A 12,488-nucleotide genomic window follows, 5' to 3' on the forward strand; every position below is an offset into this window, starting at 1 on the left:
GAGTGAGGGTAAAAGAGTGCATCTCTGTTTGCGTACACACCTGTACACTATAATATCTCGCGCGTAGTTCGATCTTGAGATTGATCGACCACCGTGCCCGTAATCGGTCGGAAACTGTTCTGTTTATTATATACCTACTAGCGGTTGGACGCGACCTCGTTCGCAATTCGTTATTGCAAACGGGGATAAGGAGTATTGCCTTTGTTTGCTAGTAATTAAGGGGTAATTTTTTTTTAAATCAAAGACAGAGTAGGTATACATACTTAACATGTGTTATCTTATAAATACAGATATATCAGACCATCTTAGCAGGGAACTCCAATAACTAACAATTACCGACCCCAGAAATCGAAATCTTATACAAATCTTACATAATTAAAATCAAGCCATAACTTTTTCAGCTTGCCTACCACAACCACCTATTAAGTTCTATACATAATTCTTTCCAATATTGTAAATCATGATAATTAAATATATGATCCAAACCCAAACAAGTGTTAGGTGAAGCCTAAATTAATGTGTTTATTTCTGTTTTGTGATTGTTATTAAATAGATTTGTCTACCTTAATCTAAAGCTAGGAGGTTCTCAATGCAGTTACCAATGAGACATTGATAAAAGTACTTAGTTATGCATTTACTTCACAGAATCACATTGCACTAGCATGCAATGTGATTCTGTGAAGTGAGAACTATACTATAAAATAGATAGTATACCCTAAACAATATACCTATTGGGTATTGGCTCAACATAGATCCCTTAGAAAGACTTTTCTAGAGATTTAAGAGAAGTATATATTTGTGAGTTTTACGTTCTTTTATTCTTTAGTAATAATTGTTTCCTTTCAAGTTTCTCAATCACAGCTAATTAAAGATTGCTTACAAAATGTTTTATTACAAGTGACACTGAGAGAATATAAAGTTAAATTTTCTTTTTAGACTGTGCAAAACCTCCCATGTGTGGATATGAAATCATGTGAAACTCAACTTTGTTGTTAATTTTATATATGTTGACTACTGTAATGGATTTAAACAATATACCTATTGGCTCAACTTAGAAATCCTTTTCCAGAGATTTAAGAAAAGTATCTACATGTGAATTTTATGTTCTTTTATTTTTTAGTGAAAAATTGTTTCCTTTCGAGTTTCTCAGTCACAGATAATTAAAGATGAGAATAAAAAGTTAAATTTTCTTTTTAGACTGTGCAAAACCCTCACATGTGTGTATTAAATCATGTAAAACTCAACTTTGATGTTAATTTTATATGTTGACTACTATAATGGATTTAAAGTTTACAACTTTAGGTACTTGAGATGTTAATTTAATTTAAATTAATGAATTATTGTTCAGGCATACTAGCAATAAGCAATTCACTTTAAGAACTTCAATGCATCCACATATAAGTTAGGCTGTTAATGTTCTTTAATGGAAAACTTTGAAAATAATGTATTTATCTAGTGCATTCTTAAGCTAAATAAAATAATTATTATTATAAAAAAGGATTCAATGAGGATAACCAATGTCTGTGCATGTATTATTACTTCAAGTGAGTGTTTAAATTATTTAATTGTTTGAAACGATGAAACCTAGCAATGAAAACTATGAAAAACAATACAACATTGTTATGTTTTTATGTAAAGTGTGGATATCAGATTCAGTTTTCGAGGCTTCTGTTGAATTCGAAGCTTTAAAGATTGAATGATTAATCATTCAAAAATTTGAATAATCATACCCATCCTTGTCGAAAGTCTCATAACATGCGTCCATGTCGAATAAGCTGGTGTCCTCAACTGGGCACTGGTTAGCAACCTCCGACATCGTTGGTTGGATCGAACTGAGCCGCCAGCCGTAGCTGCGCCCGTTTATAAGGCACTCGAGCATGTCTGCGCGGAAAATTGACCACTAAACGAAAATGATACAAAATATTCAATGTGTCACAGTTAAAAAACCCTTTCAGTGAGACTGTTACATCTAGACAAGTTCTAGCTTGTCTCTCTAGTAATAACTAATAGTTTTATGTGAAGTTTTCAGTGAAACAATTACGAAATACATGATTCATATTTCATAAACACAGGCCCCGATCTCTGAAGACAGACACATGACATTGGAATAATGTCAATGTCACCAATGTAACAATGACATTACCAATGTCGCTATCCCCTAACGTTTCGTTGTACGGAAAAAAAAGAATTCCGAATGAATAAATTTACCATGGGTTTTTTAATATTTGATATTCTTACTAAGTTATTTGATTTAAATCAACATTAAAAATTCCTATCTTCAGCCAATTTACGTTCCACTACTGGCAAAGACCTTTTCTCTCATCTTAATGCAACAACGAGAGCTTTTTAAATGATGAAGTTAAGTTTCATTTAGATTAATGAATTGTGTACCGAGAACAATAAGGGCTTCATATTTCTATATCATAACTAAATTCTTCAGAGAGTCTTCACTTTCAAAGAAAGAATTTCCTTGTTCGTCAGATGATGGAGCTATCCATATCCAGATAGGGATTTTTAATGTTGATTTAAATCTATGCAAACTTCTTCTTCTTTTATTCGAAAATCTGTGGCTGAAGCGTTTGAAGTTTACATGAGGATAAGGATCTGTGGTTTACATTTTGAAAATGTCAAATTTGCTGTCGCAGATGTCAAAAATTTGTAGAGCGCGTATGCGAAACGCGAGCGGCGTTGAAAAAAAATACTATTTTCGTTCGATTACGTTATTTACCTTCGTAAAATACGTGTTAATAGCAACGTTATGATCAAAAATCGTTAAACTTTAGTTAGAAGTACTAATAAACTTTGTCAATTTCTTATTTTGTGAGTTAAAGCTAGCGCGGTATTTGCGGGTAAGATCAATCATGGTTATAGAAAAGTTGCATGGTCTACAAGCTACCAGCATCAGTTTAAATGATCGCTTTACATTGCTGGCGACAACTACGCCCGTGGTTCATGCCGCTCGTGTGCCGAGACAGCGGAGGCGGTCGACGGGGCTGTTCTCCTTTGGGCAACATATAAACAATCGAAATATCATCGACCAAATTGCTCAACGATTAGGACAGCAGTCAAAGAGGGTAAGAATTTAAATTTACGCTACCTGGGTAGCCTTCAATCTGATATCATACACACTTAAAGAAAGTACATAATCAAAAGTGTTACTACTGCTTGATTTGACACAATAAGCGAGTACCTGACTAATTCGTACAGTGTTGTTTATAGTATAACATAGACCTGTGTGGTTGTAAATAGCAGGCCTACGTGGCTATCACCTAGCCACTTTCTTGAGACTTTAAAAAGACAGTATAAAGTAGACCATCATCACATCAACACATTACCAGTCCACTACCGGGTACGGGTCTCCCGCCACAGTGAGAAGGGGTTAAGAATATAGTCCACAATTCTGGCCCAGTGCGAATAGGTGGACTCCACACACCTGTGAGAATATTATGGATAACTCTCAGGTATGTAGGTTTTCTCGCAATGATTTTCTTCACGTTTGAAGCAAGTGAATTGCTTAAAATACACAATATGAGGGACTTGGCACCATTATACAGATGATGATATATTTATTATATATTGAGTTAATTTTATCAACCCATTTTTTAACCCTTTTCTCATAAAAAAAAGGATGAGAAAATGGTACTTAGATTAAATTATCTTATGTCCTTTGTATGTTAGCCCTACAGCATGGTTAGTGTTGCCAAGAGACAAAAATTATACAAAGGGTAAGGAATGACTGACTTTAAACAATTCCAGGATGCAGTCAGACAGCGGTTGGGTATCCCTGCCCTAAGACGGTTTGGCAGTGAGAGTAGCTTGCCAGGGCTCTGGAGGTCCAATAGTATCAGCAACATGAGCATGCGCAGTGTCCAAGCTAGGGCTCCCTGGCGACAATCTAATGGCAACTTGAGGTAAGCGGGAACTGAGCTTATGATTATGGGATATGATTGATTGATTAAATAAAAACTGGCAGCGGGATAAAGTCAATGCATATTGCTGGATTCTCTTGAAACAACCCTTGCAATTAAATTCAATACCAACACTAATAAAATTTAGGACAGAATTTGTGTAAATCTATATATACTCTATGTATGCAATTGGTGGGCTCCAAGAATGCAACAAATGGAAGCAATATAGCAACATTCTCCTTCTTCTGTTCCTGGGCCTTTTCCGCACTTGGTTGGTCTGGGACCGTCCGTTGTACGTATGGGATATAGCAACATAAAAATTTGGCCAAAATTAGATATAAATTTGGCTAAAATCCATAGGGGTCATGGATTTCAATACAACATTAAGGCTTTGTTCAGTTACATGTGTGAAAAGATTATCCATCATACGCACTTATGCTGTCTGAGGCATCGCCAATTTCCTAACTCTGGGCTGGTAGTGAAAATTCTTTAGCAGAAAAATCCAATAACCACTGACGTAATAAGAAATGGATGTTGGGTCTCTCACAAAATTAACGAAAAAAGTGTCCCACATTATACATATATAGAAATTTTAAAACATTTCAATTTGAATCATATATCATCATAGCTTTACTGATAATTTTCGCTTGCAAATCTATTACTTATGCAGCAAAGACTGGGAGGAATTTTATAAAATCAAAAGAAAAGTCTAAATAATTTAGAGTAATGGAGTAACTATTATTTAACATATATATACGAGTATATATATAAGAAAAATAATCATAAATGGAAAAAAATTGCCTTTATTTTCATACATAACTTGAGTAATTTTTACGTTTTTACCACGCAGTATGGCATTGTATGTGTAACCTGTTAGTCGAAACAAATGAAAAATTCATACTGTTGCATTTTCATACCCCTTTAGTTCGGACGTTTTTGAGCCGAAGTCAATTTCTTATTACGCCAGTGACAATAACTAACAATTTTTATCTCAAAACGAGATTTGACCCCAGAACTTCGTTATCCTTTATGGTAACATGGTAACGACTAAAGCAACGAGGCAGTTAAAAGAAAAGTTTACTATAGTTACCTAATGTGAACGAACTTTATGGCTAGTCACACTGATTAGAAACAAATATTTGTAATTTTCCTTTACTATTGTGAAACAAGCTGTTAGTGTTCCTTTAATAAATAAATAATAATAAATAATAATGTATGAATTTATTTACACAGCAGGTCTGCATCGTTCAGTAACCTCTCGCAGGGCAACTGGCGCGGCCGCGGGTTCAGGCGTCGCGGCGGACGAATGGGCTTGATGAGAGGGAGGATGAGGTGATTTTTTTTATTTTTTATCTGTTTTTTTTTATTTGACTCACCATAGACATCATGAAAAGTGCCATCTGTTTGCCTATTTGAATAAAGAAATATTTCACTTCGACATAGGTCATTTTAAAATGAACCCATAAAAATTGTCGCTTATTATGATTTGGAGACTTTAAATTCAAAATGGACAACCCTAATTAATTGTAATGATTGGGTCTCACAATTGTGAATGGACTGCAACAATATGAATATTGGAAGCAACAATAAACTTGTTGTGCAGTTTACTAGGCTACATAAACTTGCTTATTCATTCAAAGGCAATTGTATATTATTTTTTAACAAATGACTTTGAATGAAATCTTTGAGATGTCTTTCAATAAGTTCAAAAGTTCATAGAGAACTCATATTATCATGTTAAGGATTACATAAACGATCAAAAATATTAATCTACTGTGAGATGATTATAAGAAAAAAATACCGGGCTATGTTTGTGTTGGCACTTAGACCAGGGCGCGTTTGGAATCCTCGTAGCTTTAGGTTTAATTTGGCGAACGAAGTTATCACCATTTTGTTTTGCACACAGCAAGGTGGTGGGAGGCTTCGGGCGTGGCTAGTTACCACGCTACCGACAAAGAGGTTCCGCTGGGTGATTTAGCGTTCCGTTACGATGTCTGATTAGGGGTAGAGTTTTATGTAACTGCTATACCCCTTACAGGTTAGCCCGTTACCATCATTGAGTGCATCTTCACTTACCAGTGAGTAGATTGCAGTGAAGGGCTAATCTGTAGTGGAATAAAAGAGCAGAGCCACTTATGTGTGCATAACTGTTTTACTAGCTATTGCCTGCTTACTTCTTCCGCGTTTATTACGTTTTTTTTACGAATCCCGTAGGAACCGTTTTTTTCTGAGATAAAAAGTTTAAGATCATTATGGAGAATTCTGAGGCATGGTGGTTTCCTGTTGGAGCAAGAGAATAAATGAATTAATACACTTTTATTGTACACTGAAGAAAAGATAGTTGCTTAGTACATGCACTTGTTGGAGCGTGGTGGGACACTCGTTTACACCAAAAGTCCGGTAAAGCACTTAACGGGTCGCTAAAGTAACAAACATCAATTAATTGTAATAATATAATTACTTATTTACTTAATCGCTTTATGTACATATATATATGTACAAGTAAGTATACACACATATGTATATGTGTGTATACTTACTTTATTTTAAGACATAATTTACTTATTACGTTATTTACTTACTGGCTTTATTTGTTTAATCACTTTATATACTAAAGTATATATCTTACATTCTTTACTTATTCTATATACGTCTTTTATTTACTTAAATACATTATTTATTTACGTATATTACTTACTAATATATATGCTTACTTTCACTTACTTTATTTATTGTCATTTTTTACTGAAGACCTCTATTTCATTACTTATATTATATTACATATTATATTATTTACCCTTTATTTACTTACATAGTTACTTGCATTTTTTATTTACTTACGTGTTTTATTTAATAAAACACTACACACACACACACACACACACATTTTTTTCATTGATTGTTTTTATAATCTGTACAGATCGCGCGGTGGTAGGCAACAGATCGTGGGCAAGATGCGGGGGCAATCACGCGGGCAGCGACGTACGATGCGTGGACAGAATGGACAAAATGTACAAAATGGTCGGGGTCGGGGTCGCGGGCAGAATAAACGCGGAGCGACGCCCGGGCGAGGCCGAGGTGTGGGCAGAGGTTAGTTAAAAACTACCGGGTCAAGAAATCATCTAGTAACCGTCTATTATCGATACTAAACTATCACAGTTCTCCTTTTAGATAAAAACAGTTTAGGCTGTAATACTACTTTTTTTTAATTCATATCATATGGTTACAATTGACGGAGAACACAGATGGTGATGACCGTGTATTGTGACACAGTCCTGGGCCGCTTGCCTCAAGCGGCTACAGAAGACCTATGTCCAGCAGTGGACGTCGATTGGTTGAAATGATGATGATGTGATGGCGATAACCATATTCGTAAACTTAAAACTAAAGCTACGAGGGTTCCAAACACGTCCTAGTCTAAACAGAAGCCCACAACAAACTTAGCCGGAAAGCCGGAATGTCATTGAGAAACAATTATATTTTTCATATTTAGTTTGTTTGATGTCTTTATTTTGTCAATAAAATGTAAAAAATGCTATACAATAGATATAATAAGTTCCTATTGCTAACATAAACTAATATTTTTTGTTGTTCAGGCTAACACACCTTTGTAAACATATACAATGTGTAAATATAAAAACTTGTAAATATTATAGTCATATATTTATTTATATTTTTGTATAATTTTTAAAACTTATTGACTGCACCACCTACCTCTTTGCTATGTTTTTTTTTCTTTTACGCCTTTCGTTGACTGGAAGAAATCGCTATGTAGCGACAAGGCCACCAAGTTGTACTCTCTTGCTTTGTATCTATATCTATTTAGCTACTTTTTTTTCTTTGGTGTACAATAAAAGTGTATTCATTAATTAATTCAATAACTTAAACTTAACCTACGCAAAAATAAACGTAACACTTTTTATTTTTACCTCATATAAACGAGCTGCTTCCGGTGGCAAGCACATTATTCGCACGCCATTGGTTGCCTGGTAGAAATCACTATGAAGCGATAAAGCCGCCAAATTGTATACGATGCTTTGTTATACTTTTCCTTTTTTATGTACTTTTTTTTTTACTACCATTAAAGTATATTCATTAATTCACATTTTTTTCCTATATTACACTAGGTTTAGACTTGTAGGTAATTTTTCATACTGGAACGCAACTATGCAACTTGGCAGATACGAGTATAAGCATGGCATGGTGGTATAACTTCTCTGGACGAGCTATGTCACAAAAAGTTTTACTAAAACTTAACTTGTTTCCTTGCAGGTGGCGGTAGCGGCGGCGCGTCCAACCAAAATAAACAGACAGTTACAAAGGAAGAGCTCGATCTCCAGCTGGACCAGTACATGGCGAGCACGAAGACAGCTCTGGACAAAGAGCTGGATGCCTATATGAAGAACGCTATGGAGATGGAATAATGGACAGTGCTGTGTTATTAGTGTGACTATTGCTTTCTAGTGTGCATACAGACTTAAGTGAAGGTGATTATTCAAGGTTAAGGACTCGATTAGGTTAAAATGTTTAAATCTGATATGTGCCGCTAAGATGTGGAACACCCTCCCGGCAACTGTGTTTCCTGCCACATAATTTGAGTACCTTCAAGGCTAGAGTGAATAGGCTTTTTCTAGGCAAGCGTGCTCCAACCTAGACCTCATCATTGCTTTCCAACGGGCATGATTGTCGTCAAACGCTGGCCTATCGTTAATTAAAAAAAAAAAATCATCAACCTGTTACTGGCCCACATTAGGGCACAGGTCTGTCAGAAAGCCAAGAGCGAAGTGTGGGGACTTCACATGTCTTTGAGAATGTTATGGAGAACTGTCAACTCAGAAAGAATTGTGGCAAACCAAGAATTGTGAAAGCAACAATTGTGTTTGCTCACAATTATTTCTTTCACCGTTAATGTTAGTGATATTGAAAAGCTGAAATCGAAAACGCACATTCATGTAACTTGCTCTGAAAAGTTGAAGGGATGATTCCCTTGTCAATTTTTTTGGAGTTATGTGCGTTTTTAATTACATCTATGTTAATAATGGGGCACTGGGGAAACCATCTGTGTATTAGCCTTATACCATAAAAATTTTAACTAAAAAGGCTATATATGCTTTTATATAACGTGTAAATGCAATCCGAAATAATGCCTCAGAGGCTTCAGAGGAACATTATGTACTGTCTCTGAGAATTATCTGTGAAACTGAAATGCTTACAGTTTATAGAAAGAAATCAGATACATCCCTAACATCACATCAATGCAAAAATAAAATCAAGTAACTTAGGTACTATGCTCGTGTCGGTCTTTTATCTTCAATAGGGTTGTCATAGGTAAACAATTAGAATGTTTTGAATTCGTTTGAATGGAAAAAAAATATGCTTCTTTTGATTTAATATTTTTATAGGGTGATGCCTTATGAAATATACTGATGGATCCTTCAATATTATTTCGTAATTCCGTTACACGTTGTATAATAGTAAAACAGTTAAAAAATGCATCAGCCATAAATAGCATAATAACAGTCATCAGCTGGACTAAAGCAGTCTTCCAACAGCTGGGTTTTCCCATAATCACCATTCTCCTCAGACAATATGGTGATCAAAGTAGATGGTAGTAGTTGCACAGAGGATGCTGCCCGTTCTCCGTTATATTCTCTTAGTCGCCTCGTACAACATCCGTGGGAAGAATGGTGGTGACAACTGTATTCCGATCTGCCATCACCACACGGACAACGTAGCTTCATATTTACTATTGGACTTCATATTGGACCCCAGCGCCATCTGTCGGGCCGATTTGTGAATCTAAAAAAAATCATTCAAATCGCTCCAGCCGTTTAGGAGGAGTTCAGTGACATACACACGCACACAAGAAATATATATATAAGATAAGATAACATGGTGAGGGAAATTGTTTATGTTCTTACTCTCTCACACACTCAGGAAAAGTAGTAGAAAGAGGTTCCTTTTGAAGTCTGTATTTGAATATATGATTTTGGTCTGAAAGGTGTTGTTTCCGGTGTAATGAATGGCACTGAGGACTCTTGGCACTCTTGGCATGGCCACGAGGCATTTTGTAAGATATGTTCCTTGAAGCCCTGCGGAGTGTAGCTATGTTGAGAGTAAACTGACCACGTACCATCTTCTCTGTTTTTCAATCGTTATATAAAAAAAACACTAGATGCTGTCTGCAATTACCCATAGATCAAAGGCTCTGTAAATAGATTACTCTATCTCATCTCTATACATTAGTATGCATACCAATAGACCTAAAAAAATTTTAATAAAATATTAGTGATTATGAATAGTATGACAGAGACTTTTTTTTCACGTCTTTGGCCCTGGGTTGTAACTCTTTCAGTCAATTTTGTAATAAAAAAAAAAAAGATTAACTCCTTGTAGAATTTTGCGGATACAAATATAAGGTACTGCTATTTTTTATATATTTATTCTACAATGATACATTGACCTTTGTATATATAAATTTAACGCTTATTGCGCCAAAGAAAGGCGGATGAAGTCATTAGCACGGTCAGAGTGCCTAGTTGTGATTTTCTATCTAGGTCTACTCATTGGATCGCGTCAAAATTAGTAACTGATAGAGCGCTATCTAGTGACAATACTGTTTTAGAGTATTGTAAAGAGATAGCGCTATTTAACTCGTAACCTTTAAAATCACAGTTAATTTCACGTGACAGAATAAATAGAAAATCTTATACTAAACCTTCTGAATAAATATGCTCGCGCTAACGAAGTTCCTATGCACAAGCTTACAAATGAAAAGCACAAGACGCAAAATGATGAAGGCCCAAAAAAAGTTTTTCATTTTACTGTATATGATATAATATATGTGTAATGAATGAGTTAAATCAGCGCCCGGCATGGCAAAGAATGAGTGCGGTGTGGGGTGTGCGCTGCGGTAGGCCGGAACTGCTTTTCTTGCGCGCCTGTGCTTTCAATGAGTATACAATCTCTCTGACTCACTATGTACTCATTAGATACACATTAATACTGTTCCGTGTGCTTATAATGTAGCCAAATAACCAAATAACCAAATGCATATAATAATCGCGATTAATTCGAGATAAAAAAATGTTTGCACTGCTAAAATACTGGGAGTCGCAGTACAATGTGTTTCATAGTTTCGTAGGGTGCACTCACAATTTTTTTATGACTTAACATTTAACACAAACATATCTACTAAAGTATAATTTTATAGATTATAGATTTATGTATCGCATTTATTAAATCTGTGTATACTTACTTATGCGAGAGGGTCAGTAAATAGTTATATTAACGCGAAATTCTGTGTAACCAGTATGATGTTGTATGTAATATGTATTTACAACTATTCAATACGACTATATTTATTCTAAACACATTCGTTGGAAAAATGTAAAAGTAAACAATTTAACATTTGTAAGTATAACCAGCTATGTGATGATCAGGTTTAAGCTAACAATATTTTGTGAAGATAAATTACAATCAATCTACTATTAAAAATAGTTTATACATATTATTATTAAAGAAGGTTTGATAGAAGCGGAAGTTAGAAGGTTTGGACTCTGGTAAAAGTTGCAAACCTGTCTAAGAAACTGTGGTTAGCAAAACCATGGTTTTGGAATCATTTGGTTATAATATCCGTTTCGTTTATTTATCCAGTTAAATAACTCATATTACATTAAAAAAGACAATAACAAAATTGGAACCGAAAACAATACGTGGCGTCGAACCGACTTTTGTTAATTTATTGCATGGAAAAGTGACGTTTGACAGCAGTGATTGCTAGATTTACGCCTGTCGCGAGATACGTAATCACCCTGCGGAACGATCGATTGCCGGCCCGTCTTCGCAACGGCCGAAGCCGAGCAAATTCGGTAATTATAAATTCCCTAGTTGCTCCCCCGGGGTTCGAACTCGAGACCGCCACTTATAAGACCACTGCGCCAGGGATATCGGCAAAGGTTGCAGTCATAGCACTTGTCTGCAATATCAACTTGTTATGGAAGAAAAAAAAAACGAATTTATGATTTTCTTACATAAATCTGTTATAACAGTTAATTGTAACAAAAAAAAATGTATAAACGAAAAGTCTAGGTATAAGTGCCTCACTAATTGTATTTTTTTTAAAAAGTGGATTTTATTTTTTAATTTACTCCTGGGTAAAGTTTAGTTTATTTTGACGTAACATTGTAAATAATTATAATTAGTTTTAAAAGAAAGATTGTTGTTCTAAATAAAAGTCCATTTTTCCAGTGTGGGTCCTTTTTTTTTTTTCTGGGAAGTTTTCAACTTGTTCCCCGGACTTCCAATAAAGCCAACGAGAGGGACATGCCGTGGTGGTTTTTAGTACGGGTAAACGAGTCCCACATAACCTCTGTCCTGCCCAAAAGGACAGAGCTAGCCATACAGCTTTTCCACCACGACAAAAAGAAAAAAAAAAAGTGTGTGTCCTTTTGATTTTCTTATCATCATCGTCATCAACCGGCCCTCTACAAGGCATATGAAAAGCTCGTTGGTCTAGTGGTGAGCATGTGCGACTTCAGATCACGAGGTCTTCGGGTCGATTCCCGTTTTGCGTCAGTG

At 35.4% G+C, this 12,488-nt stretch overlaps 2 protein-coding genes across 3 annotated transcripts in view; one reads left to right on the forward strand and one right to left on the reverse strand.

Annotated features, from left to right (window-relative positions):
* Positions 1 to 2,070, reverse strand: part of LOC120633638 — a 33,735-nt gene extending 31,665 nt beyond the window's left edge. The window contains exon 1 of the mRNA XM_039903918.1: positions 1,731 to 2,070. Coding sequence (XP_039759852.1) covers positions 1,731 to 1,879 — 149 coding nt within the window. The 5' untranslated portion in view covers positions 1,880 to 2,070. The remainder of the gene's footprint in view (positions 1 to 1,730) is intronic.
* A 583-nt stretch (positions 2,071 to 2,653) lies between these two features.
* On the forward strand, positions 2,654 to 9,132 carry LOC120633911 (chromatin target of PRMT1 protein-like). 2 transcript variants are annotated; one of them, XM_039904310.1, is made up of 5 exons: positions 2,654 to 3,074; positions 3,757 to 3,911; positions 5,142 to 5,240; positions 6,829 to 6,998; positions 8,181 to 9,132. In XM_039904310.1, the coding sequence occupies exons 1-5, from the start codon at positions 2,862 to 2,864 to the stop codon at positions 8,330 to 8,332; spliced, it is 789 nt and encodes a 262-aa protein (XP_039760244.1). In that variant the 5' UTR covers positions 2,654 to 2,861; the 3' UTR covers positions 8,333 to 9,132. The 2 variants fall into 2 exon arrangements, with proteins under 2 accessions (XP_039760244.1, XP_039760245.1); XM_039904311.1 differs by having other exon boundaries at positions 5,145 to 5,240.
* The last annotated feature ends 3,356 nt before the right edge of the window (positions 9,133 to 12,488 follow it).

This window comes from Pararge aegeria, chromosome 22 (assembly GCF_905163445.1).
Source record: "Pararge aegeria chromosome 22, ilParAegt1.1, whole genome shotgun sequence".
NCBI lineage: Eukaryota > Metazoa > Arthropoda > Insecta > Lepidoptera > Nymphalidae > Pararge > Pararge aegeria.